At 42.1% G+C, this 26,666-nt stretch overlaps 7 protein-coding genes across 13 annotated transcripts in view; 6 read left to right on the top strand and 1 right to left on the bottom strand.

The window, feature by feature from the left end:
- The window catches only part of LOC119546200, a 67,956-nt gene extending 66,835 nt beyond the window's left edge, over nt 1-1,121 (top strand). For both annotated transcript variants that reach the window (XM_037852329.1, XM_037852328.1), the window contains one exon: nt 483-1,121. In XM_037852329.1, coding sequence (XP_037708257.1) covers nt 483-598 — 116 coding nt within the window. In that variant the 3' untranslated portion in view covers nt 599-1,121. The remainder of the gene's footprint in view (nt 1-482) is intronic.
- A 3,403-nt stretch (nt 1,122-4,524) lies between these two features.
- Nucleotides 4,525-5,942, top strand: LOC119546848 (retinoid-inducible serine carboxypeptidase-like). Its single transcript, XM_037853445.1, has 2 exons — nt 4,525-5,507; nt 5,565-5,942. Exons 1-2 carry the CDS (start codon nt 4,538-4,540, stop codon nt 5,873-5,875), a joined length of 1,281 nt encoding a protein of 426 aa, XP_037709373.1. The 5' UTR covers nt 4,525-4,537; the 3' UTR covers nt 5,876-5,942.
- A 1,408-nt stretch (nt 5,943-7,350) lies between these two features.
- Nucleotides 7,351-8,988, top strand: LOC119548045 (retinoid-inducible serine carboxypeptidase-like). Its single transcript, XM_037855123.1, has 3 exons — nt 7,351-7,409; nt 7,594-8,499; nt 8,724-8,988. Exons 1-3 carry the CDS (start codon nt 7,351-7,353, stop codon nt 8,953-8,955), a joined length of 1,197 nt encoding a protein of 398 aa, XP_037711051.1. The 3' UTR covers nt 8,956-8,988.
- A 1,443-nt stretch (nt 8,989-10,431) lies between these two features.
- Nucleotides 10,432-11,793, top strand: LOC119547533 (retinoid-inducible serine carboxypeptidase-like). The gene is made up of 2 exons (XM_037854427.1): nt 10,432-11,414; nt 11,483-11,793. The coding sequence occupies exons 1-2, from the start codon at nt 10,445-10,447 to the stop codon at nt 11,791-11,793; spliced, it is 1,281 nt and encodes a 426-aa protein (XP_037710355.1). The 5' UTR covers nt 10,432-10,444.
- Nucleotides 11,794-12,380: 587 nt separating this feature from the next.
- LOC119547472 (retinoid-inducible serine carboxypeptidase) lies at nt 12,381-14,177 on the top strand. The gene is made up of 3 exons (XM_037854358.1): nt 12,381-12,507; nt 12,723-13,634; nt 13,860-14,177. Exons 1-3 carry the CDS (start codon nt 12,432-12,434, stop codon nt 14,153-14,155), a joined length of 1,284 nt encoding a protein of 427 aa, XP_037710286.1. The 5' UTR covers nt 12,381-12,431; the 3' UTR covers nt 14,156-14,177.
- Nucleotides 14,178-15,181: 1,004 nt separating this feature from the next.
- Nucleotides 15,182-18,058, bottom strand: LOC119547303 (abnormal spindle-like microcephaly-associated protein homolog). 6 transcript variants are annotated; one of them, XR_005219220.1, is made up of 7 exons: nt 17,845-18,054; nt 17,727-17,783; nt 17,263-17,661; nt 16,834-17,144; nt 16,138-16,406; nt 15,317-15,809; nt 15,196-15,243 (listed from the first exon to the last, which is right to left on the bottom strand). XR_005219220.1 is itself a non-coding variant. In XM_037854096.1 (6 exons), exons 1-5 carry the CDS (start codon nt 17,916-17,918, stop codon nt 16,150-16,152), a joined length of 1,098 nt encoding a protein of 365 aa, XP_037710024.1. In that variant the 5' UTR covers nt 17,919-18,055; the 3' UTR covers nt 15,182-15,812; nt 16,138-16,149. The 6 variants fall into 6 exon arrangements, 5 of the variants coding, with proteins under 5 accessions (XP_037710024.1, XP_037710023.1, XP_037710026.1 ...); XM_037854096.1 differs by having other exon boundaries at nt 15,182-15,812; nt 17,845-18,055; XM_037854095.1 differs by having other exon boundaries at nt 15,182-15,809.
- Nucleotides 18,059-20,265: 2,207 nt separating this feature from the next.
- On the top strand, nt 20,266-25,486 carry LOC119547701 (CD109 antigen). Its single transcript, XM_037854675.1, has 9 exons — nt 20,266-20,390; nt 20,968-22,158; nt 22,216-22,477; nt 22,544-22,769; nt 22,829-22,849; nt 22,910-22,969; nt 23,034-23,142; nt 23,195-24,293; nt 24,359-25,486. Exons 1-9 carry the CDS (start codon nt 20,329-20,331, stop codon nt 25,400-25,402), a joined length of 4,074 nt encoding a protein of 1,357 aa, XP_037710603.1. The 5' UTR covers nt 20,266-20,328; the 3' UTR covers nt 25,403-25,486.
- The last annotated feature ends 1,180 nt before the right edge of the window (nt 25,487-26,666 follow it).

The raw sequence follows: 26,666 nt of genomic DNA, 5'->3' as shown, positions 1-26,666 counted from the left end.
GTACTTTTATTGATTTTCCTGGTAGACCCACTTCAATTTATTTTTCCTCCCAGGGCAATCAATATCCCAATTGATTTACTTCCGGTCATTAGTAGGTGAGCTTTGTCTGCTGTTGCTGCTTAAAAATTAGCCCACAGATAGGCAGATTTCGGGCCAAGTGACCCAGGGAGGCCTAAAGATCTGGCCCTGATTGTTTTTACAAGCCGAACATGTATGCACAGGGGATACATTTGCAGGCACGCCATTACAGTGATAAACTGTGGGGCATTAAATCAAAGTTAGCGAAAAAGGACCGAGCACCTTATTATCCCTGTGCCTTTGTATGTTTCGCCCTCTGACCGGCAGCGATTTATTAATGCTCTGCGCTAAGCTGGAAGCAATTAATTCAAAGATTAATTTGACCGGCGGGTGCCCTTCCCAAAAACGTATTTCAATCTCTAGCCCCGACTAAACCAATCTTTTTTTGGTCTGTTTTATTTCAGATGCCGCCGCCGGACCATTCGCCTGGACTCCCATCCTGTTCCTGCTCCTGTGGCCAAGTGTCTGGGCTTTGGGGAACCTGTTGGGAGTTCAATATTTTGGCAGAGGGGAGCGGTGATAAGATGGCCACTGGCAGGAGAGATGGACTTCAGGCGGAACTTGAGACGAACGAGAACCCCTGCTCGGGCTCGGCAATTATGGAACCCATATTATAGCGAATCGATTAGCAAATCAACAGTGAAAGGTCCTCAGCATACCGAATATACCTACTCTCACATATACCTATACCTATGTTAAGAACGTAACTGTAAAGACAAATGCATTTCCAAGATACCCGTACTCCTCTATCCCTAAGTCAAGTGTAAATAGGCATCGAGCACATCCTCGCATACTCACCAGGAATATAAACCTAAACTAACATATATACATATATCTACTCTCTAAGCAGGATTCTAAATGTTTGCTTTCGTTGGGTTTTGTCGAGGATTTATTGTTAAGATTGTGGTTTCTAGGCAGATTCATTGTTCTGTTCGTCTGTGTCTGTTTGAAAAACTGTACAACTAAAATGTTTAGCTATAGCGTTAACTTTAGTGTGTGACCCTAAGTTAAAAGTGTGCGTAAGAAATATTGATGGAAGCCAAATAAAGATGGTTTTATTTGATCACTTAGTTGCAGTGTGTTTTTAAGGTTTAATGCAGAAACGGTAGGTAATTATGTTAAGAAAACCAGATAAATTAAGTTTAAACTGAACCGACAAATCTTTATTTGACACTCGGAATCTGACCATTAAAATTCACTCACCCTAATTACAATAACTTATTGCGGCAGCTTAACTACCCCAAGTTTTTCATTGTTTAGCCATTCGGCTATTATCCATTACCAGTATATATTTTTCGGTTGACTATTTCTCGTAAAAGAAAACAGTTGAAACGACGGAAAATAAAGGGCCAAGTTCGCCAGCCGCAACGCAAATGAAAAACTTGTAATTTACGTGACAAAAACAACGCACTGCCAGCGACCGAGACGAAAATCCGGAGTCACAATTGGCGGAGTGACGTGAAAAACAGCGTCAAATGGGTGGTGTTGCATTTGGCAACACCCACTGTGCACTGTGGGCCGCATGGGTGGTGGGTGTGGGTTGCTCGTTTCCCTGCCTTTCTGCTCCTGCCTGCAATTTCGCACTCGAGTGCATCTGCATCCCGGCTTCTTGCTAAGCATCTGCATGCGGGGGCGAAACTGGTCGAGGCACTGTAGCAACAATTTATTTGGCATGTGAGTGCTCTGCTGGCGCCCACTGTACCATGCACGGCACTTGTGTTCCAGAAATGTATTCCTGTACTTTGTAAGCTCTAAAATTTAAAAAAAGTATTCAAAAAAATTAAATTTTCAGGTTTGTCTAAATATATATTGTACAAGAACAGATACAAATCTTTTATTAGGTTTTAAGATTATCCAAATTCCAAGTACTTAGAGAAAAAAATTTTGTTTTACTATATTTTTAAAGTTTAAAATAAATATTGCTGGCTTTTTATTTAGAGATTAGAGTTCACTTTCCATCCAATTAAATATATAAATACAAAGGAATATCTGATATATACTTGCAATAAGAAAAGGGAGAGCAACTAATAGGAGGAATATCTCCCCAATCTGAGGTTTCGTATAGAGCTTACGCAACTTAGTGCCTAAATCGTCGTTGGATAAACTGTATCTCAGAACACCCAACTCCTTTCTGCCGGTTTCCCTGCGTCACTGTCGTTTGTATCTGTATCTGCAGTAGTGCACTGCCAGCCGGGCCAATTGCTTGAAAATGACTTTTGGCGGCGGGCAAAAAGCGAGCTGCAGGAGCTGCTTAATGGACAATCGAAAACGCATTGAACTGGCAATTTTGGTTTTGCTCCCGTGGCAAATTGATTTCCGTTTGCGGTCGCATCCCAGCGTCAACTGGCCTCCGATGACAGCCGCCGCCGCCAGGTGGCGCACTCATTAAAACTGCACTGCGAACCGTTCGAAATTGGCAGTGGGTCGGGTGGGTTCGGGTGGTCATGGCCGGTTTTTGTTGGCTGGTGCTTCTGGTGGGTGCTTCTGTGGGACTCCAACCACTTGCCATTGTCAAAAGCAGTCGAAACGAGCCGTGGACCAAGGAGCAGCTCGCATCGTAAGCTTTTTTGCCGTCCTGCTTTTGACTTGCTTGGAACAAACAAACATTTGTTAATTACTTTTCCGGGTGCAGCCACAGAAAACAGAAATCGGATTCATTTTCCCGTCCCTTTTCCCGGACTTCCGGACAGTTGGGGTTTTTTTCCCATTTTTTTTTTTGGGCACTCACAGGATTGTCCATTGTTCTAGACGCGTTGAAATTGAAATTAAGCAATTTTAACTTTGACAATTACGACATAAAAACATCGGCGTTGGACATGAAAAGCAGACAAGTTGCTATGGAAATAAATTGAAATGGTAAAGTGGATGATGCAAGCGATTTTTGGAAAGAACTTGTAAGCCGTTATAATCAATGTGGAAGTATGCTGGATTAATGGATGACCATCGAAAACTAGGGATATTATCTGCAGGCTTATCTGAAAATTTTGATTCATTAAAGCATCCCAAAAGTATTTCACCCGATTCATCGACTAAAACGTAAGATCCCTAAAGTATGTTATACAATTTTTCAATTTTCTTAGAAAAGTTTATATGTAAAACAATGTGAGAAAAAAAGAATAAAATTATTCTTGCATATATATACAACAAAATAAAAGAAATGGCACTAAGAGCATGTACTTGTTCTTTAAGGGAACTCAAAATTAATAAGCAGGAATCTAGAAATCAATAGTTTCCTTATTCTCAAAATATCAATCAATATCATAATAGAATATTTGATGGAATATATTACTCTTTAATAGTGCTTAAACAAGATTTGCTAAAGATAAATGTTTATACACGTACTTTAAGATATGATGCTCCGGCTGGCTCCTAATAAACAAATGGAAAGAAGGTGCTGAATTAAGTATATTAAATAAATAGAAAAGATGTATCGACTGAAGGATACCTTTGGTAATTTAACATAAAAAAAATCAAGTTTTGCAAACAAGCAAAAGACATTTTACGATCATTTTTCACAGAACCTATAGTCTTCTTAAATCGATTTTTTGTTTTGTTTGAAATTGAATTAAAAAGTATGGTTTTTGCCCTGCTTTGTTTTTCTAAGTCATTGTATTTAAAAGCTCAACTTTATCAGTCTAAGTATTACATGTTAATTAGTTTTGCTTTGAGAATTTTTTCTTTAATCTTTGTGAGAAATTTTGTTACAAGAGATAATTTTTCTTTGTATACCCTTGCAGTTATAATTATTAAATTTAATTCAAAATTCTTAAAAAAACAAAATATGATATTCCCAATAGTATAAGATAATATGTCAAAAAACACCGAAGCTATAATTTGTTTCAAATTATTTTTCCACCAATTTTCGGATCATTCGTTGGCAGCTATATGATATAGTCGTCCGATTTTGATAAAATTAAATTCGAAATTCAGAACTAAAAATGCTATTTCCGAGCGTAGGAGGTTATATGTTAAAAAACACAAAGGATATATTTTTTTTAATTTTTTTCCGATTATTCCTATGGGAGCTATAAGATATAGTTGACCGATCCGGTTGGTTCCGACTTATATACTACCTGCAAAAATAAGAAGACTTTTGGAAAAGATTCAGCCCGACAGCTTTAAAACTAAGAGACTAGTTTGCGTTGAACAGACTGACAGACGTACAGACGGACATGGCTAGATCGACTCGTCTAGTGATGCTGATCAAGAATATATATACTTTATGGTTGCGTACTTCTGACTAAAATAATAATACCCTTTGCAAGGGTATAAAAATACATAAATATTTTTATTCCTACAGGGTGTTGCCCAATGTGCAAGTAGAACTGTAATTATACTTTTCTAAACATATACAAGCAGATAAAGAAAGCCTTTAAAATTCAAGTTCCACTCGGAATGGAATAAATAGCCGTGATTTCAAACGTTAAGAGCTCAGTGAATTTTCAACTTACCTTTGAGAATGTGGTGCGGTTCCTTGACGGTGGTGTGTCTCCTTGTATTGGGGCTTTCGGAGGCTCGCAAGGGATTTGGACCTGGAGAGCAGGACTGGGGTTACGTGGACGTTCGCGAAGGGGCGCATATGTTCTACTGGCTCTTCTACACCACGGCCAATGTGAGCAGCTACACGGAGAGACCGCTGGTCTTGTGGCTCCAGGGCGGTCCAGGAGGATCCTCCACGGCTCTAGGAAATTTCCAAGAACTGGGACCTGTAGATACAAATGGTGATCCACGCGAGGGTAACTTTGTGCAGCACGTCAATGTGCTGTTCATCGACAATCCCGTGGGGGCGGGCTTCAGCTATGCGGATAACACCAGTCTGCTGGTGACCAACAATGAGCAGCTCATCGACGATCTCATGACCTTCATGTTGCACTTCTACAAGTTGCACAAGGAGTTTAAGGACGTACCGCTGCACATTTTCTCGGAAAGCTATGGTGGTAAAATGGTACCTGCCCTGGCCATTCGACTCGACGAGGCCATGAAGACTGGTGAGGTGGCACAGCCGGGAACCCTAAAGTCTGTGACCATCGGCAATCCCTGGATATCAACTCGCTACATCAGCCGGGAGCATTCCAAGTACTTGTTCGTCAACGGCCTGGTCGATGAGGATGGCGTGGTGCTACTCGATGCCCAGGAAGAGCGCATCCTCAGCGCACTAAAAAGACACGAGTTCAGTAACGCCACGGATGAGTACATAAAGTGGTTTCAGCTCATGCAGGAGCTGACTGGCCAGACCTACCTGTACAACACACAGACCCACGTAGATCTTTCCGAGGACCGCACGTACGGCTACGGAGATGATTTAATAAGCTTTATGGGTGTGAACGTGAGTGAGGCCCTGCAGGTCAACGGCAGTGTCTATGCGTCGCAGGTTATGGATGTGCTAACCAGTCTGCACGGAGATCGGCTCAGATCGGATATTAATGCGAGTAAGTAATACAACCAGAAATGTTGAGCCTAAACGTTCTATAATGTACGTATTCCAGTTCCCCGACTGCTAAATGAAACCTCCGTAAAAGTGAATATATATTCCGGACAGTTGGATAGCCTGGTGCCCACCACAGCCACTCTGGCCTTGATCAAGGACTGGGCCTGGATTGATAAGTCGGAATATCTGGAGGCCAAGCGCACCCCCATCGTTGTCGATGGCAAACTTCAGGGTTTTGAAAAGGTCGGAGGCAAGTTCGGGATGTACTGGATCAATCGGTCGGGTCACTTGGTCCCCGCCGATAACCCAACTGCCATGCAGTACGTTCTTAAATCTGTGACCCAGTACGATAGCCAAACCTCAGAGTAGTTTATTTAAAATTATATTTAAGTTTAAGGTACCCAAAATAAACGAACACATATTATTATACCCGTTATTTAAATTGAACTCTTGGAATAGACAACCTACACCAGATGCCCACTTTCAGTATTTTCCGCTGACGTCTTGACCGAGTGCAAAGCTAAGCAAAGGGGGTCAATGTTTACTTTATAGCAGCGAATAAATAAATTCGATTTCGTCCAGAGTACAGATATCAGACCGCAGACATAATGGCTCTTCCACCACATCTCTCAGTTGTCTTAAGAATTTTATTGTAAACTTTAGAAACAGGGTATTCAAAGAGATTATTTTTATACCCTTTACTCGTAGAGTAAAAGGGTATACTAGATTCGTTGGAAAGTATGTAACAGGCAGAAGGAAGCGTTTCCGACCCCATAAAGTATATATATTCTTGATCAGGATCACTAGCCGAGTCGATCTAGCAATGTCCGTCTGTTCGTCTGTCCGTCTGTCTGTCCGGATGAACGCTGAGATCTCGGAAACTATGAGAGCTAGGCTATTGAGATTTGGCGTGCAGATTCCTGAGCTTCTTACGCAGCGCAAGTTTGTTTCAGTAGAGTGCCACGCCCACTCTAATCCCTACAAACCGCCCAAAACTGTGGTTCCTACAGTTTTGCTGCTAGAATAAAAATTTTAACTTATATCTATTGTTCTCATCAATACCTATCGATTGATAAAAAAAAAGTTTGCCACGCCCACTTTTACGCCCACAAACTTCAAAAAATCGTAAATATGAACGTGGATATCTCGGAAACTATCAATGATAGAGAACTGGGATCTCAGATTTAGATTCCGTAGCCTCGTGCGCAGCGCAAGTTTGTTACGAAAATATGCCACGCCCACTCTAACGCCCACAAACCGCCCAAGCCTGTGGCGCCCACAATTTTCATGCTAGATACAAAATTTAAACTGAACTGTCTTGGTCTCGTCAATACCTATCGATTGACCCAAAAAAAGTTTGCCACGCCCACTCTAACGCCCATAACGCTTAAATCTGTCTTCCGCCGGTAGGTGGTGCATTTAAATCTCGCTTTGCTGCTTGCATATCTCCACTTCCCTTTGGTCCCTTAAGCTGAGTAACGGGTATATGATAGTCGAGGTACTCGACTATAGCGTTCTTCCTTGTTTTCTAAATAATTAAACAATAGGTAAGGAAATGACTTTAATATATTATTCAAAATTTGTCTTAAATGTAGTTTTTTTTTTGGTATCCCAAATTTTATTAGTTGTGGTAAATAATACATATTGATGGATAAACAAAAAAGGGTAGTTCCTCTTTCGATCACCACATACATTTTCAATGTTAGTGTTCATAGAAAAATTGTATGTTTTTCAAAGTGTGTATAATTAGCTAGCACCCAAAAGCAGCGTCAGATCATTGCGCATTTCCCGCCGGACCGGACTCTTTAGTTCCACTTTCTTTTCCGTTGAATTGTGATCGCAGTATGCAGCTCAATCTGACTAAAAATATTATTTGGGTGTGTGCCCTGTGTGTTATGATATCGCGGATAAATAACTCAGAGAAAACAGTTCTTAAAATTGTATTTGTAAAAAATCTTAAGTTACATTTTTGTGATTTATTGAAAATGAGTACATTTCTCTTCAGAACTAATATACGGTTATTGGGAAGCATATCACAAAAACTTTCGTAGATCCGAGAAGTTATTTTTTGAAGTGCCTGAGACTAGTTATATCGTTCCAGGACGCGTTGGTCTGGGATCCGGAGTTGAGGAGTGGGACTACGTAGAGGTCCGCGAGGGCGCCCACCTCTTCTACTGGCTCCTGTACACCACGGCCAATGTGACTAGTTTCACGGAGAGGCCGCTGGTGGTCTGGCTGCAGGGTGAACCCGGAGTGGCCTCCACGGGTAGTGGGATCTTCGAGCAGCTGGGCCCCACCAACATCGAGGGCAGGGCGAGGCAGAGCAGTTGGGTCCAACATGTGAATGTGCTATTCGTGGAGGAACACGGCCGGTATGCCAGAAACAATCGCCAGATTGCCCTCGATCTCGTCCAGCTGATGGAGCAGTTTCTCAAAAAATATCCGGCTTTTCGAACCGTCCCTCTGCACATCTTCTCAGAGAGCTATGGAGGCAAAATGGCCCCCGAATTCGCTTTGGAACTGCATTTGGCCAAGAAGAGGGGCAGATTGGACTGCCAACTAAAATCCGTCGCGGTGGGCAATCCCTGGACCTCTCCGCTGGACAGCGTCCTGTCGTATGCACCATTCCTGCTCCAGGCTGGCATTGTGGATGACGATGGATACCGCAGAATATCTCGATTGGCCGGCGAGCTAGCCGGCCTCGTTTACGCAGAAATGTGGCTGCGAGCACTGATGAAGGCCTCCGAAGTTCAGGAGGAGATCTCCTCCAGCGCCGGCGGCGTCTTTATCTACAACACCCAGCGGCGCGTCCATGTGGACGAGGTCTACCGGTACGGCGAGGATCCGAAGATGAGCCACTTCATGCGCTCTAACGTCACTCGTGCACTAGGGCTCGCCAAAATGCCCGTGTGGATGGAACAAAATTCCACGGTCTTCGAGCGCCTCGGCCAAGATATTTTTAAGCCGTCAAATCATAAGGTAAATAGGAATTTGTAACTATTTTAGAAATGGGATAAAAGGATTATACAATAATCTTGATGCTTAAAATACAACAAATGCTGTTTTTTTTATTCAATAAATAATCAACAAAATTTCTCGTTAAAAAAGTCTTTGTTAAGAACATCTGAAATTTGACTATTATATTCTGTAAGTTTTAGAAAAAGAAGATATATCACACCACACTAACTCCATAACCATTTCTGTTTTTAGTTGCCAGGTTGCTGGAGGAAACACCCATCCAGGTGGGCCTATGTTCGGGAATTCTGGACCTATTTTGCGCCACGCCCGGCACCGTTAGTTGGATCCGACGTCTAAAGTGGACCCGTAGGTCGGAGTATGCGAAGGCTCCCCGTACCGCCTTCCGGATCGAGGGGATGCTCGAGGGCTACGAAAAGCACGGAGGACGACTCAGCATGATGATGCAAGCGAATCTTGGGAAGAACTTGTAATTCGCTTAACTCAAAGTGAAAGTGTGCTGAATTAAAGGATGATCATCAAAAACTAGGGATATTATCTGCAGGCTTCTCTAAAAATTTTGAGTCACAAAGGCATCCCAAAAGTGTTCCACTCGATGCATCGACTAAAACGTAAGATCCCTAAAGTATGTTATACTGTTTCCCAATTTCCATAGAAAAGTTTATAACTAAAACAATACGAGAAAAAAAGAATATAATTGGAATCTAGAAATCAATAGTTTCCGTATTCTGAAAAACATGAATCCACATCATTATATAATATTTGAAGGAATAAATTATTGCTTAAACAAGCTATGCTAAAGATAAATGTTTATACACGTACTTTAAGATATGATGCTCCTGCTGGCTCTTTATAAACAAATGGAAAGAAGGTGCTGAATTAAATATATTAAATAAAAGACATTATGTATCGACTGTAAGATACCTTTTGAAATTCAAAATAAAAAAAATCAAGTTTTGCAAACAAGCAAATGACATTCGACGATAGTTTTTCACGGAATATATAATCGTTTTTTAATAATTTTTAAACTTTTTCTGTGACCCCGAGTTTTTATTTTGGTTGAAATTAAATTTAAAGATCATTGTTCTTGCCTTGCTTTGTTTTTCTAAATCATTGTATTTAAAAGCTTAATTTTATCAACCTAAGTATTACATGTTAATTAGTTTTGCTTTAAGGATAATTTCTTTAATCTTTCTGAGGAATTTTGTAATGAGAGTTAAAAACAAGAAATGTACCCTTGCAGCTATAATTATTAAATTTAATTCGAAATTCTTAAAATTACTAAAAATTATACTCCCAATAGTATAAGATAATATGTCAAAGAACACCGAAGCTATAATTTGTTTCATATTATTTTCCCACTAATTTTCCGATCGTTCCTATGGCTATATAGATATAGTCGTCCGATTTTGATAAAATTAAATGAGAAATTCAGAACTAATTATTTCCGAGCGTAGAGGTTAAGTGTTAAAAAACACCAAGGATATAAACTTAAAAAATTTTTTTTTTTGACTATTCCTATGGGAGCTACAAGATATTGAAGTCTGATCCGGCTGGTTCCGTCTTATATACTACTTGCAAAAGAAATAAGACTTTTGGGAAAGTTTCAGCCCGATAGCTTATAGACTGAGAGACGAGTTTGCGTAGAAACGGACGGACAGACGGACAGACGGACATGGCTAGATCGACTCGTCTAGTGATGCTGATCAAGAATATATATACTTTATGGTTGCGTACTTCTGACTAAAATAATAATACCCTTTGCAAGGGTATAAAAATACATAAATATTTTTATTCCCAGAGGGTGTTGGCCAATGTGAAAGTAGAACGGTAATTAGACATTTCTAAACATATACAAACAGCTAAAGAACGCCTTTAAAATTCAAGTTCCACTTGGAATGGAATAAATAGCCGTGATCTCGAACGTTAAGACCTCAGTGAATTTTCAACTTACCTTTGAGAATGTGGTGCGGTTCCTTGACGGTGGTGTGTCTCCTTGTATTGGGGCTTTCGGAGGCTCGCAAGGGATTTGGACCTGGAGAGCAGGACTGGGGTTACGTGGACGTTCGCGAAGGGGCGCATATGTTCTACTGGCTCTTCTACACCACGGCCAATGTGAGCAGCTACACGGAGAGACCGCTGGTCTTGTGGCTCCAGGGCGGTCCAGGAGGATCCTCCACGGGTCTAGGAAATTTCCAAGAACTGGGACCTGTAGATACAAATGGTGATCCACGCGAGGGTAACTTTGTGCAGCACGTCAATGTGCTGTTCATCGACAATCCCGTGGGGGCGGGCTTCAGCTATGCGGATAACACCAGTCTGCTGGTGACCAACAATGAGCAGCTCATCGACGATCTCATGACCTTCATGTTGCACTTCTACAAGTTGCACAAGGAGTTTAAGGACGTACCGCTGCACATTTTCTCGGAAAGCTATGGTGGTAAAATGGCCCCTGCCCTGGCCATTCGACTCGACGAGGCCATGAAGAGTGGTGAGTTGGCTCAACCGGGAACCCTTAAGTCCGTGACCATCGGCAATCCCTGGATATCAGCTCCCTACATCAGCCGGGAGCATTCCAAGTACTTGTTCGTCAACGGCCTGGTCGATGAGGATGGCGTGGTGCGACTCGATGCCCAGGAAGAGCGCATTCTCAGCGCACTGAAAAGACACGAGTTCAGTAACGCCATGAATGAGTACGCGCACTGGTGTCGTCTACAAGAGAGGCTGACTGGAAATACCTACCTGTACAACACACAGACCCACGTAGATCTTTCCGAGGACCGCACGTACGGCTACGGATATGAAATTATAAGATTTATGATGGTAAACGTGAGTGAGGCCCTGCAAGTCAACGGCAGTGTCTATGCGTCGCAGGTTATGGATGTGCTAACCAGTCTGCACGAAGATCGGTTCAAATCGGATATTAATGCGAGTAAGTAATACAACCAGTGTTGTTAAGCCAAAATGTTCTACATTATAAACAAATTATATGTTTTCCAGTTCCCCGACTGCTAAATGAAACCTCCGTAAAGGTAAATATATATTCCGGTCAGTTGGACAGCCTGGTGCCCACCACAGCCACTCTGGCCTTGATCAAGGACTGGGCCTGGATTGATAAGTCGGAATATCTGGAGGCCAAACGCACCCCCATCGTTGTCGATGGCAAACTTCAGGGTTTTGAAAAGGTCGGAGGCAAGTTCGGAATGTACTGGATTAATAGGTCGGGTCACTTGGTCCCCGCCGATAACCCAACTGCCATGCAGTACGTTCTTAAATCTGTGACCCAGTACGACAGCCAAGCCAACGAGTAACTTATTTTAAATTGTATTTAAGTTTAAGGTACCCCAAATAAACGAACACATTTAAGCATACTCTATATTTGAATTGAAGTCTTGGGATAGACACCCTACACCAGATGCCCACTTTCAGTATTTTCCGCTGACGTCTTGGCCGAGTGCAAAGCTAAGCAAAGGGGGTCAATGTTTACTTTATAGCAGCGAATAAATAAATTCGATTTCTTTTAGAGGTCCAGAGTACAGACCGCAGACCGCAGACACAATGGCTCTTTGACCACACCTCTCAGTTATCTCAAGAATTTTATTATAAACTTTATATAGGGTATTTGAAGAGAGTATTTTTTCAAGTTAACTAAACACTAGGTATGTTATATATTATGTGTCTTAAAAAGCAGCTAATTTATGTAGCTCATTACATATTCTATTTAACGAGTGATAAAAATACATGATAAGTATTGTTGAAAAATCAAAAAAGGGTAGTTCCTTTTTCGATCACCACATAAATTTTCAATGTTAGTGTTCATCGAAAAATTGTGTTTTTCCAAGCTTGTATAATTAGCTAGCGGCAAAAATCAGAGTCAGATCATTGCGCATTTCCTGCCGAACCGGACTGTTTAGTTCCACTTTCTTTCCCGTTGAATTGTGATCGCAGAATGCAGCTCACTCTGATTAAAAATATTATTTGGGTGTGTGCCCTGTGTCTTTTCATATCACTGACTTGCGTGCAAGGTGGGTACACCTTTAAAAAGAGTGGTGATAAATGTGTAAGAAAAAACAAGTTCCCAAATTTGTAGTTCTATAAAACCTGTAGTTACAAGGTTGTTATCAATGGAAAATGTGTACAGTTCTCTTTAGAACTAATATACGGTTATAAGGAAAAAAAACTCTCGTAGATTAATGTGATTATTTTGTGAAATGCCTGAGACTTAGTTATATTGTTCCAGGACGCGTTGGTCTGGGACCCGGAGTTGAGGAGTGGGACTACGTGGAGGTCCGCGAGGGCGCCCACCTCTTCTACTGGCTCCTGTACACCACGGCAAATGTGACTCGATTTACGGAAAGGCCGCTGGTGATCTGGCTACAGGGTGGACCCGGAGTGGCCTCCACGGGCAGTGGGATCTTCGAGCAGCTGGGTCCCGTCGACATCGAGGGCAAGGCGAGGGAAAGCAGTTGGGTGAAACATGTGAACGTGCTTTTCGTGGACAGTCCCGTGGGCACTGGATTCGCTTACGTGGAGGAACACGGCCGGTATGCCAGAAACAATCGGCAGATTGCCCTCGATCTTGTCCAGCTGATGGAGCAGTTCCTCAAAAAATATCCGGCTTTTCGAACCGTTCCTCTGCACATCTTCTCCGAGAGCTATGGCGGCAAAATGGCCCCAGAATTCGCTTTGGAACTGCATTTGGCCAAGAAGAGGGGCAGATTGGACTGCCAACTGAAATCCGTAGCGGTGGGCAATCCCTGGACCTCTCCGCTGGACAGCGTCCTGTCGTATGCACCATTCCTGCTCCAGGCTGGCATTGTGGATGACGATGGATACCGCAGAATATCTCGATTGGCCGGCGAGCTAGCCGGTCTCGTTTACGCAGAAATGTGGCTGCGAGCACTGATGAAGGCCTCCGAAGTTCAGGAGGAGATCTCCTCCAGCGCCGGCGGCGTCTTCCTCTACAACACCCAGCGGCGTGTCCATGTGGACGAGGTCTACCGGTACGGCGAGGATCCGGAGATGAGCAACTTTATGCGCTTAAACGTCACTCGGGCACTGGGACTCGCCAAAATGCCCGTGTGGATGGAACAAAATTCCACGGTCTTTGAGCGCCTCAGCCTGGATATTTTTAAGCCGGCCAATCATATAGGTAAATTGAACAACAAAATTTCTCGGGCTTTAAGATCTATAAACAAATACCAATAATACTGAACTAAGAAGCTCCAAAGTCCAGTAACGAATAATTTTCTTTTTGATTTTTCTATTTAGATTTTTTTGTTAAAAACATCAAAAGATTATACTATTACAATTTTTAAGTTATAAAAAAGGAAGATATAGCACACTGAACTAACTCCATAACCATTCCTCCTTTTAGTTGCCAGATTACTGGAGGAAACACCCATCCAGGTGGGCATTTATTCGGGTATTCTGGACCTACTTTGCGCCACGCCCGGCACCGTTAGTTGGATCCGACGTCTAAAGTGGGCTCGTAGGTCGGAGTATGCAAAGGCTCCCCGTACCGCCTTCCGGATCGAGGGGATGCTCGAGGGCTACGAAAAGCACGGAGGAAGACTTAGCATGTTCTGGGTCTTTCGGGCGGGACATCTGGTACAGCAAGAAAATCCAGCGGCCATGGGATACATTCTGAAATACTTCACTAACTATGGATGATATACAATCGCTCGGAAATAAAGTTACAGTCCTTTCCTTGTAGCAACTTTACAACTGAAAGATGTCTATAATTTTAATCAGCTCCTCATCACTCTTCCCCAGCTGGATGTAGTGCCCCAAAACACTTGGTAATTAAATGCCATAATTCTCGAGTCAAGGCCACAAGTCACCCACATGGGGTCCTCGCCCAGAGACAGCAGAAGCATCAGCAGCAGCAAACAATTCTCTAACAATTTACTCAAAATTAACTGAATCCCGGGACGCCTCCCTCCCAAAAACTTTCTGGCTGGGATGCGGTCGGCCGCATCACATGGACAGACATTCGTCTGGTTCAGGCAGAGCCCCTCATTGTTGGAGCGTTTTACAGGTGCACCGCATCAATTTATTTTCCACACAAAAGCCTATTAAAAGTCTTACACACTTGGGCATTGATGAGTGGCTGGGGAACTTCCCGTTTCGGGTCTGGGTAAATGTTTGCCAAATGAAACCACTTAACCTTTTTTTCCTCCTGCCGCCGATGGAAAAATGAGCAGGCGGATGGTTGAGTTGCAAAAAAAATCTGCGCTGCGGCTGTCGGGACCACAGCAAAACAAATTAATTAAAAACTTAAAAGTTTGTCTACGGCACAGCCTCAATTGGATGGTATGAAGGCAACCGATAAAAGACAAGAAAAGCCCGGATATGGGTCGATCCAGAAGCTTTTGACAAAATCCATACAGTCTGGCAATGGATTTGTCCAAATTTGTGGCTTTTCCGGCAAATAGTAAGAAGATATTCTGTTTACAACTTCGCATTGGGTATTTATAAATGGCAGAAAGGTTCCAAAAGGAGCTGCAGTCCTGAGAACGTTTTATGGCCTGATGGTAGTCACAATAAAAACATTAAATAAGCAAATATATTTTCATATATTTTTATTAATTATCAAAAGCAATATAATTTGTTATAGAAGAACAAAACTAGCATTTCTTATTATTACACCCCTAGAAATCACCTTGACTAATTTGATTTAATTTATTTTGATGGCAATCCAATTTGACAATTGATTTTAGTGGCGCAGCTCCTTACATATTTAATTTTTTCCTGCAGCGCTGTGGCAGGGAACCATCCCTCAGAAATCACTCACGTGCCTTTGTCATCAACAACTAATTAGGAAATACTTACGGGCGAGAATCACAATCGAATAGCGCAAAGGCCTCCAGTGCCGAACAGATAGATTGTAATTGGAGTATATGGTTTTTGTTCTCGCGTTCCACACGAACCGCGCTCCGTCACGTCAGGGAGCCGAGTAATTTTCACACAAGTTAACGCCACATATCGTGCATATTAATTATAGGCAAATCTAATTTGCCCTCCCACCCACTGCGCATTGCCCCCCTTGCAGGACCTCGGCAGACGGTAGTCACGTATAAGGACCCGTCCCGCTTCAAGTATGCGGATAATGCTCCTGCACGTATGCCACAGGCTTTGAGCAGCCTGTATCCTGGGCATCCCGGGTCATGTGTGGCTGCCACGTTTCCCCCGATCCAGGGGCAGGCTATTGTAGCCATGTCAAATATTTATAGGTAAGCATGCCAAGATTTACCACGCAGCTCACAAATTGCTCCCGTCTGCCGGCTCTTTCTTAGCCCGGCCAAGAGTAAAATAAATGAAATGCCTGCTAAAAACAAAGGAAAATTCTTCGCATGAAAAATGTGGCTGCTGGATGTGTATGAGGTGAGCAGAAAGCGAGTGTAGAGCAATATTAAAGAAAGCAAAGGTGAATAAATAGGTGCTAATTAGTAAACAGTCAAAGGCAGATGTTGCCAATTCTTTAGGTTCTGGGGTGGGAAGTAAATCACAAAGAGCACCCGTCGAAACATCAATTTGTTTTCATCAATTGCTTTTTTTTAAGCTCAAACAATTGTGAAACTGATAAAAATTAAATGTATTTTGTATAAAGCAGTCTGGTTTTGTTTGGTAATGTGTACAAAGATATGTCTAACCTAGAATTTATCTCAAGAAATCTTCATCACATCTTCCTGAAATTCAAGGTCTTCAGCGGGTCTCACATTGCCGTCACCTATTATATACTTCACTTTCATAAAAAATCCTTCCACATTTTCAGGACTTTGAAAAATATTTTTCTTAACATTATTATTGGTGCCACTCCAGATCGTCCATTTACGCATGCTCTCTATAACGTCAGCACAGAATTTACGCTTAGAATTTAGTTCTTGAGCGTTAATGTGGTCCAACTGCTCTTGAACTTTGCCTAAGAAAAAGGTTAATATGCAATTAGTGAAAATAAATTTTAAGCTTTACTATACTTTATTAAAGATTTTAAACAACATCTATAGTAGACACCGTCAAGACTTTTGCACATCGTTAGTGACCATAAGTAAAAGTGGGGATACCATAAAGTATTACTTAAAAATAAAGAAATGTAAATGACTGTTTACAAATCAAATATTTTTTTAATTTGTATTAATAAAATCTTAGTACATTCAACAATTTAACTTTAAGTAATAAAAAATAAAACTAATTTCAATGTTTAAAGTACTGTCATGTTCTGGGAAATATCCATTAAAAAACTGTTTACTTTAAACTATATTCAAATAATATAATGCATTATAATTTTTGTTTTTGTAATAGTTGTTTTGTTTTGTTTTGGCTTGTATTTTTGTTTTATAAGTACTTACGCGTATCAAAACGCCTATGGGCTTCTCTGAAATGCTCTTCCCGCTGAGACTCCTCGTACTTGGCGACAATTCCGGCGAAGCGCAAATCAGTGATCAAATCCTTGACAACCACTTTGCCCTCGTCCGTAATATGACATAGCTCGTTGAAATTGGGTCCGGCAAAGGGAAACGGATAGAAGAATTTGCCAGATTCAAAGATCTTTCGGTGTTCCTCCTTTTGGGACATTCTGTTGGCTACTATGGATAACACCCGACCGTTGTGGAATCGAAACAACATAGTGGTCACCAGCTTCTCGACCCTTGAAAGGATGCTGCAGAAAAAATATGAGTTAAACCAGGAGGTTTTTGATTAATCTCAATCTTATGTGAAATATCCTGAATAACTGAATAAACCAAAAGATATTAGACGACCCCGAATAGGTGACTCACACTGAGTTTCGCAGCGAGATGTCTCCTGGTAAGGATTCGGTTTGCTTAATGTGATGCAGCTGGAGGATCACGCAGTTGAGCAGGTCCTCGGCGGCAGTGGCTTGCATGCGGCGCAGGTTTTGCACATCGTGGATGGTCTGCCTGTCCCGCCATCCACGGAACATAGCCTGGATGCGGATGGCCGCCCGGTGGTAGTGCTCGAGGATCGTGTCCTGCAGCCGCTGCTCCAGCTGTTCCCACAGTGTCCGCCGAACCCGAAAGCCGCGCCACCAGCGCTGGATGGTAACTGCCGCCTTCCAGCGCTGATGGATCAGCTTTCGAACGCGGTGGCCACGCCAATGAGACTGAATGCAACGTGCCGCAATAAACATCTTGTAGTCGATTAGCTGCACTGTGGTTCTTGTGGGAAAACAACCTCTCAGGTTCTACCTATCCTAATATATTAAGTACTTATAATATCCCACCTGGACAATTTTACCGCCAAGGGCCAGTTGGCACATTCCTCCTCTTCACCATTGAAACTACGGATCAAAGAGTTATTTTATGATCACAAATTTGGTATAGCTTTGTATATTGACTTACAGGAACTCGGGCTCGGAATCATTTTCCAATCTGTTGACGGTTCCGGGAGGTGCAATTAAATGCATTGTCTTCATTTTGTGTTACGTGTTTGTCTTATGTAAATAAAAACCGTGTGTTGTGTTGCAGCAACTATTAAAACAAAACCATGTGTGAAACGCAAGTGTAAGTTCAACGCATTCCTGGTGTTTATGGATTTTGAGAATATTTCAAAAGCAACTTCGATAGGTATAAACAGGAAAGAATATATAATATTAACATATTTTGAAAATACTGATATTTTAAATGCAAAATACGTACTCTTCCTGACGGGTCTAATTTGATATACTCGTTCCAGGTCGTAATGCAATTTCTTGATACAATTTGGCAGCATTTTTGCATAATTTTAGCCGAAGCTCAGGCCCAGGAACATGATAATGTGTGAGGAGCTTCAAATGGAAAAAAATAAATTTAACTCCACGTCAACGGCAATGAAGCTTGTTTCGAGAGGAAGACTATAAAAAAAGTCGAGCGGAATTATTTTAAAGGTGAAAAATTGTGTAAAAAAGTGGGAGACGAGGTACTGTGGCATCCTTGCTCGGTGCCATCTTCCTTTTTAGATCAACTCACCTGCGTCCCGCTTCATGCGCTCAATCAATTTTTGTAGATTTTTCCTCATTTTTTCCCCACTTTGCTCCTTGGCACGGCTCACGTGTGGACTTTTATATTATTTTCCGAAGCTGCCAAAGCTGTCCTGTCTCCATAGCTCTCGCATCGGCAGTCATGATGTCGGCCTCCCGGTGCGCTGATGTGTGTCGATATTTGACACTTTATTGTGTGCACATCATCAATTTTCAAATTATTGTCAAGTACAGCGGGCAATTGATAAACAAGCTGGGGAAGAAAAATATGAAAAGGGGAAGCATTAATTCCTATGCTTTGATTTTAGTTTTTTAAAAATATATTTCTTTGATAAATATATTTCATTGATTTAGGAAATGCACATTTATTGAGTTCATAAAATATTTAATAAGTAGTGTTGACCTTGTTATTGGTAAATATTAAATAGATTTAAAGAATTAACAAAAAGATATGTCTGAGAAGAGTTCATATATTCATCTATTATATGGTCCTCCATACAAAGACGGCTGTCAGTTTTGGAATTATCTTTGAACAACATTTTGGTAAACTTAAATTGATTTTTATCCAAAGAAATAGGGCTATGTTGAACCCTAAGATAGTGATAAAACAGGATACATATTAAAGCAGCTATATTTCTGTATTTGTTAACTCTACTTTTAAATATCTGCTCAAATTTATTTAACTAGCTCTCACGCACACAATCCTCGCACACTTGGTGCGCCGCAAAGTATGCAATCAATTTTTATAGCCCACATGCAGCGCCAGGCTGAGGAAACCCATCTTTTTAGCCCACTGACGCCCCCAACTCCACGGGAGCCAGAATGCTGCAATGTTTCACTAATAATTTTCAATATAATCAGCACCTGCGACGACGCCCAAGCATTTGCACAAATGTTGCTAATGTACAAACATTTGTGGACCCGATCCCACTGTGGGTGGATGTAGACGCGAGTGAAGGAATAAAAAATTTGAAATGCCTTTGGGGGGCCTATCTGCAGGGGGCGGGAGTCCGGAGCGTCCAGGATGTGGCCCCATAATGCCCTTCGTTGGCGTTAATTCCACCACATGCGGTTTTGGTAAAAGCTTTAAAAATGTGTGACTACTTCAACGAAATAACAGCGATAAAAATGTTTTGCTTACTTTACTTGATTTCATTTTTTCTTCTTCTCTTAAAAAATAACAAAGAACAAAAAGCAAAGAAAGAACAAATATTTATGGAATTTCCTTCAAGTTTATTATCACAAGGTTAAAAATTTTTGGGATTATCCCGTGAAAGTAGTAGCACACAGAAAACAAACACGATTTGATTTTCGCATGGTATATTTATAAGGTATAATTTTTACCCATTAAATAATGTAAATTTAGCCTTAGGAAATGTCATTCTTGGATTTCCTCTCCTTGAAAATTCTCTTATATTGATAAAGTGGACAAAGATCCAAATATCGCCAACATTACTCTGGGTAAGAGTTAGACAGCAATATTCAAAATTCTCCGAAATAGAAAGATAGCAAAAAGTTAAATTACGAACAGGAAAAGTTATATAATATAATAAAAGTTACATAATATAATATAAAGTAACATATAAATGATACATTATTTCATCAAAAGTAAAATCTTTCCAATTTTTTCTCTGTGCAGTGTTAAATTGTTGAAATTCTTAGAAGGGAAAAACCTCCTCTAAAAAATTCGAACTGATACCATTTATTCTTATCACTAGCAATTTCCAACGCAAAGAGCAAGATTATTTTGTATAGAGACGCATAAAAGAAGGCATCCCGTTCTGGAAGAGCTCAGTAATTTCTGTCGATCAAGTCGATCGCTCTAAAAATAATCAGTGAAAAAATAAATATAAGAAAATACCACAAAATGTTGTGGTTGCTTCTTAGTTCACTTATTTTGCAACATCTAATATTTATAAATGCGAATGGGTATGAAAAAAGAAAAAATGTTAATAAATAAGTGCTTACAAAATCAAAAAACATAAGTAAATTCTGTGATATCTGTTTAATGTACAACTTAAGTGTGTTAAAACTAAGGACGAACATCAAAATTCAGTGATGAAATGCTTGGATTAGGCCTCTTAAATAACTTAAAGGAGATAGGTTTAAACAAATACTTTTTGATGTATTTGTGAACGGATCTTACTAATTGCCTGCTAAAAGTTGACAATGCTGATATGTTTTGAACATATTTTAAAGAAGATCTCGTTAATAACAGTTTAAATGTATTGGGTTTTCCCAGGAAATATAATAATACAAATTCTAGAATGATAACCCGAAGCCTCTTCTGTTAAAAAAAAGTCAATGGCTTTTAATCAAGTATATAAATTAAAAAAGATTAAGTATTTATGTTATTCACATAATATGTATAATTATACGTATGGTTCCTTATCAGGAATGAATATTAAATTTAAAATTCGTTTGTTGCCAAGTGATGACCAGCACCTTAATAATAAGAACTAGAATTTTGACGCGACTCTAATAAATATTATTTCGTTTTATTTAGCATCTATACCGTTGTGGGACCCAAGACCATTCGATCCCAAAGCCCATACAACGTGGCCGTTACTGTGCACGATGCACCTGGACCCAGTCAAATCTCAGTCAGCCTGAAGGGACCCTCATTCAGTGGAACGAAGAGCGTAAACGTTATGCCCATGTCCTCGGAAACTATTAAGTTCGATATCCCGAAACTGAGCAGTGGCGATTACCAGCTGCAAGTTGAGGGTACTGGGGGCGTTGTATTCAAGAACTCCACCCAGCTGGCCTTTGCCGACGACAAGAACTGGATCTACATCCAGACGGACAAGGCCACCTATAAGCCCGGCGATTTGGTGCAGTTCCGAGTACTCTTCCTAAATAAGCACACCCAACCCGCCGCGATCGACAAGCCCATTAGCATTGAGATTCACGATGGGGAAAAGAACATGATCAAGCGATGGAATGAGGTTAAACCCTCAAATGGCATTTACTCCGGAGAGCTGCAGCTGTCCGATCGACCGGTCCTGGGCAACTGGACTCTGGCGGTCACGGTGCAGGACGAGGGCAAGGAGACCAAGATGCTGGTGGTGGACAAGTATGTGATGCCGAAGTTCGAGGTGCTCATCAATACCCCTAAGGATGTGACGGCCAGTGCTGGGAGCATTATGGCCACTATAGTGGCCAGGTACACCTTTAGAAAGCCCGTCAAGGGCAACCTCGTCGTTTCGATCGAGGGCAGTAAGACCGAGAAAAACCTACCCATCGACGGAGAGGTGAATGTGGAGCTTCCCTTTTCGGCCTCCGATAAGAGTCCTTTGAAAATTATCGCCACCGTTACGGAGGAACTGACGGATCTCAAACACAATGGCACTGCCTACGTGACTGTTCATCAGAATCGCTATAAACTGGAGGATCTCTATTGGCCAACGCATTATAGGCCAGGAGTGCATTACGACTTCAGTGTTGTGGTCAAAAACTTCGACGGTACTCCTGTAAATGAGCCTTCCAAGAAGGTTAGCTTTAACGTGCTGTGCTGTAACCTTCCCAGAACTTTCCAAGTTGTCCTTAGTGACAGCATCGCCACTCAATCAATAATGCCTCCGGATACTGCGTGCAAAAGCTGTCTTGTGAAAGCTTCATTTGAAAACGCTGCCAACATTGAACAATATATATATAAGCTGAACCAGGCACTCCATATTGAGGTTATCACCAAAAAGTAGGTAATATTACAGGTGACTTCTGTACATCTATAACCATATCTTTCTCCTTACAGTCCAAAACAAAGGGAGATGCTCTATATCAATATTGCATCTACCAGTCATCATCCTTACTTTATGTTAACGGTTGTCGCTCGTGGTAGCATCATCGAAAATCGTTATATTCAATTGAAAAATGGACAAACAAGAAAGCGTATTGGTTTCATACCGGATTTCCAAATGGTGCCCCAAGTCACGATTTTTGTGCATTATATTGTTAACGGAGTCTTGATGTCCGACGAGAAAACTATCGACATCGAGAGGGACTTTGGGAACACGGTAAGCGACCTTAAATTCTAAAACCAACCTAAGCTTATCATAGAAATACGATTCATTCCTTGACAGATTGAAATCACGGCACCAAAGGATGCAAAGCCCAGCGAAGAGGTGAGCCTTAGGGTGAAGACCGATCCCCATTCCTTCGTCGGCCTTCTTGGAGTAGACCAAAGTGTGCTGCTTCTTAGATCTGGAAACGATTTTAACAGAGACCAAATATTGAGCAATCTAGCCAAGTACTCCACCGAACTGGTCACCCTAACCAATGCCAACATCAACATCGATCAGGAATTGGGTGGGTAAAATGTCAATGTAAACTTTTATTGCTTTTGCTAAACTTCATTTACCCAACAGACGGGTGCTATACTAACCCTGGTAAGTCATTATAATAGATATTAAAGAATTTTCACTGAACTAGATATCTTTATTTCCCAGCACAAACAAATTGTACAGGATCTGTTAGTGTGCGATCTGCGAGTACTAAAGTTGGATCTGGTAAGCCCATCGTTATCATCTATGAGTTCTACGATAGAATCAATAAAATATTTATTAATTGTAGAACACAACTCAGCACCTACACCCATAAAGCGACCAACCAGCCAACAAAGTGAACTGCCAGCGATTCGAAAAGTATTCCCTGAAACGTGGCTGTTTTCAAATATAACCCAGTAAGTCCTATGCGATTTCCAAGAGTTATCGAAATCTAACTGAATTCAACAGGGTGGGCGCCAATGGTGAATACATCCTGAAGAAGGCAATACCCGACACGATGACCTCCTGGGTGATCACTGGCTTCTCCCTGAGTCCCAATTCTGGCCTTGCCGTGACCCGGAATCGAAGTGAAGTTCGGGTGTTCCAGCCGTTCTTCATAACCACCAATCTGCCGTACTCCGTGAAGCGGGGCGAAGTAATTGCCATACCCGTTTTGGTTTTCAACTACTTGGATATGCCTGTGCGGGCGACTGTATCAATGGATAACTCTGATGGGCAATACGAATTTATCGAGGCAAGCAGTGCAAATGTAACGAAGGATATGATGAGGGTAGAACGGAAAAAAATATTTTGGATACAAGCCGGAACTGGACGGAGCATTTCGTTCATGATTCGACCCAAGAAGGTCGGACTTACCACTCTGAAGATCACCGCCATCTCGCCAATGGCCAGGGATGCCATCCATCAGATTCTTCGAGTTGAGCCCGATGGCGTGACCAAGTACGTCAACAAAGCCGTCCTAGTCAACTCGGGAAGGCACCGTCGAAGTCTGGGACCGCCGGAAAAAACACTTACCGTCGAAGACGTTCCAGGTGCTATAGAAGGGTCCGAGGACCTGGTATTCCAAGTGGGTGGAACAATGCAAGCACCTTACCTCGATAACCTAGACAAAATGGTTCGCTTGCCCTACGGCTGCGGTGAGCAGAACATGTTCCACTTTGTGCCCAGTGTTCTGGCCCTAAACTATTTGGAAACGAGTAAACGTAAACGTAATGAGCCAGAAATTTTCAAGAAGGGTAAGCAATATGCGGAGATTGGGTACCAGCGAGAACTCTCCTACAAGCGTAACGACGGATCCTTCAGCGCCTGGGGCCAAAGTGATCCAGCAGGCAGTACCTGGCTTACCGCATATGTCATCCGATCCTTCCACCAGGCTGGCAGTCACATAGACATTGACCCCAATGTCCTGTTAGCTGGCCTCGACTTCCTCAAGTCCCGACAGCAGCCTAATGGCCAGTTCGCGGAACTCGGCAGGGTCATTCACAATAGACATGGAAGTCCCCTGGCACTGACCTCGTTTGTCCTGCTAGCTTTCTACCAGAACATGGTAAGCTTCTCTGACCTGGGGTTAAGGTCTTTTATTTTATATTCTTCACTTCTTTTCCTCCGCAGGAACATCAGGCCAGGTATGCAGATGTGATCACCAAGGCTGTGAACTTTGTGGCACAGAATGTGGACCAGTCGAATGAGCCGTACGATCTCGCCATCGCCGCTTTAGCTTTGTCTTCGGCCAAGCATTTCAAGGGCCAGAGCACTCTTAACAAACTTGAGGGATTGGCCAAGCAGAATGGTGGTCACAAGTGGTGGACCAGGTCAGATAACAGTGTGAGCAACGATGTGGAGATCACCTCGTATGTGCTGCTCGCCCAACTGGAGCAAGAAGAGGCGGATGACCCGAGGCCCATTGTCGATTGGCTGATCAGCAAACGCAACAGCAACGGTGGATTCGCCTCGACCCAGGACACGGTTGTGGCCACCATGGCCCTAACCAGTTACGAAGAGGCATCTCATACATCGACTGGGCTGATCGACCTAAACTTGTCCTACCTGCAAAATAACAAGAAAACCATTACTGTTACTCCGGGTAATGAGTTGACGATGCAGACGCACCAACTTCCGATTGACGCCAAGGAGGTTAGAATCTCTGCTTCGGGTCAAGGACGTGCTCAAGTCCAGCTGTCGTACCGCTACAACGTGGACACCCGGGAGCCGAATCCCAGCTTCAAGGTGACAATTAATGCCAGGAAATCGGAAAAATATCGACTGGTTCTCGACATTTGCGGAGAATATACTCCCGTCGAAGACTTCGACAAGGGAAAACCCACCAATATGGCGCTAATGCAGGTGCAGCTGCCATCCGGTTATGTTAGCGATTCCGAATCCTTCGCGAACATCAAGGCCGTTTCAGATGTTAAGAGCGTGGAGACCAAGAATGACGACACCGAGGTTCACATCTACTTCGAAAAGCTGACTCCCAATGACCGCAAGTGCTTCTCCTTGAAGGCCATCTTCACCCATGCGGTGGCCAAGCTCAAGCCATCTTGGGTTAAGCTCTACGACTACTATGCCACTGAACGCAGCGCCACCGAGTACTTCCATGTGGAGACCTCCCTGTGTGACCTTTGCCAGGGTATCGAGTGCGGAAGCGGGTGCTAAGGGGTCTCAAGAAATAAAAGTACATACCATGTTCTTAAAGACTAAATCGTTAAATAAATGTTTGTGAACAGTTGCAGTCTTTAATAAACTCTTATATTTAGGCGGATAATGCCATCTCTATCCTATGTAACAAAAAACCGATATACATATATACATATACTTTTTCGTTTCTGACAACGCTGCTACGACGGCTTCTTTTTGTGAAATTCGTATCAGTATCAAATAGGCTTCGCAACTGCCAAGAATAAAACAAGGAAGAACGCTATAGTCGAGTACCTCGACTATCAGATACCCGTTACTCAGCTAAAGGGACCAAAGGAAAATGGAGATATGCAAGCAGCAAATGCGCCACCTACCGGCGGTAGACAGATTTAAGTGTTGTGGGCGTTAGAGTGGGCGTGGCAAACTTTTTTTGGGTCAATCGATAGGTATTGACGAGACCAATACAGTTCAGTTTAAATTTTGTATCTAGCATGAAAATTGTGGGCGCCACAGACTTGGGCGGTTTGTGGGCGTTAGAGTGGGCGTGGCATATTCGCGTAACAAACTTGCGCTGCGCTCAAGCCTACCGAATCTAAATCTGAAATCCCGTTTCTCTATCTTTAATATTTTCCGAGATATCCGCGTTCATATTTACGATTTTTTGAAGTTTGTGGGCGGTTTGTGGGCGTTAAAGTAAGCGTGGCAAACTTTTTTTAGGTCAATCGGTAGGTATTGATTAGAAGAATACATTTCAGTTGAAATTTTTGTTCTAGCATCAAAACTGTAGGAGCCACAGTTTTAGGCGGTTTGTGGGCGTTAGAGTGGGCGTGGCACTCTTCTGAAACAAACTTGCGCTGCGCAGGAATTTCAGGAATCTGCATGCCTAATCCTAGTATTGTAGCTCTTATAGTTTCCGAGATCTCAGCGTTCATACGGACAGACGGACAGACGGACATGGCTAGATCGACTCGGCTAGTGATCCTGATCAAGAATATATATACTTTATGGGGTCGGAAACGCTTCCTTCTGCCTGTTACATACTTTCCGACGAATCTAGTATACCCTTTTACTCTACGAGTAACGGGTATAATTACATACAGTCCACACAACACAATCGCTTATATTTCAAACCAATAAAATTATACGGAAAAAGTTTCAATAACTTCAAGATATGTTTGTATGCATTTTTTTAAGGGAAGGAATTTTCTGATTTTTCCATTTCTTAAATGGTCTGATGGTGAATTAACTGGCTTCAATAAGGTTAATGCTTCTGGTAAAATGG

This window comes from Drosophila subpulchrella, chromosome 2L, assembly GCF_014743375.2.
Source record: "Drosophila subpulchrella strain 33 F10 #4 breed RU33 chromosome 2L, RU_Dsub_v1.1 Primary Assembly, whole genome shotgun sequence".
In the NCBI taxonomy this organism is placed as follows: domain Eukaryota; kingdom Metazoa; phylum Arthropoda; class Insecta; order Diptera; family Drosophilidae; genus Drosophila; species Drosophila subpulchrella.
The sequence above is the reverse complement of the archived record's forward strand: the minus strand, read 5'-3'. Positions and strand labels throughout refer to the sequence as shown.

Coding starts and splice junctions, on each gene's coding strand:
- LOC119546848 (XM_037853445.1), top strand. CDS start 4,538: ATGTGGTGCGGTTCCTTGACGGTGGTGTGTCTCCTTGTATTGGGGCTT. Junction 5,508..5,564: donor CAGATCGGATATTAATGCGA/GTAAGTAATACA, acceptor TACGTATTCCAG/TTCCCCGACTGCTAAATGAA.
- LOC119548045 (XM_037855123.1), top strand. CDS start 7,351: ATGCAGCTCAATCTGACTAAAAATATTATTTGGGTGTGTGCCCTGTGT. Junction 7,410..7,593: donor GCCCTGTGTGTTATGATATC/GCGGATAAATAA, acceptor GCCTGAGACTAG/TTATATCGTTCCAGGACGCG. Junction 8,500..8,723: donor CATAAGGTAAATAGGAATTT/GTAACTATTTTA, acceptor TTTAGTTGCCAG/GTTGCTGGAGGAAACACCCA.
- LOC119547533 (XM_037854427.1), top strand. CDS start 10,445: ATGTGGTGCGGTTCCTTGACGGTGGTGTGTCTCCTTGTATTGGGGCTT. Junction 11,415..11,482: donor CAAATCGGATATTAATGCGA/GTAAGTAATACA, acceptor TATGTTTTCCAG/TTCCCCGACTGCTAAATGAA.
- LOC119547472 (XM_037854358.1), top strand. CDS start 12,432: ATGCAGCTCACTCTGATTAAAAATATTATTTGGGTGTGTGCCCTGTGT. Junction 12,508..12,722: donor ATCACTGACTTGCGTGCAAG/GTGGGTACACCT, acceptor ATATTGTTCCAG/GACGCGTTGGTCTGGGACCC. Junction 13,635..13,859: donor TAAGCCGGCCAATCATATAG/GTAAATTGAACA, acceptor TCCTCCTTTTAG/TTGCCAGATTACTGGAGGAA.
- LOC119547303 (XM_037854096.1), bottom strand. CDS start 17,918: ATGAAGACAATGCATTTAATTGCACCTCCCGGAACCGTCAACAGATTG. Junction 17,784..17,844: donor GATTCCGAGCCCGAGTTCCT/GTAAGTCAATAT, acceptor TTTGATCCGTAG/TTTCAATGGTGAAGAGGAGG. Junction 17,662..17,726: donor TTGGCGGTAAAATTGTCCAG/GTGGGATATTAT, acceptor TTTTCCCACAAG/AACCACAGTGCAGCTAATCG.
- LOC119547701 (XM_037854675.1), top strand. CDS start 20,329: ATGTTGTGGTTGCTTCTTAGTTCACTTATTTTGCAACATCTAATATTT. Junction 20,391..20,967: donor ATATTTATAAATGCGAATGG/GTATGAAAAAAG, acceptor CGTTTTATTTAG/CATCTATACCGTTGTGGGAC. Junction 22,478..22,543: donor AGAGGGACTTTGGGAACACG/GTAAGCGACCTT, acceptor ATTCCTTGACAG/ATTGAAATCACGGCACCAAA.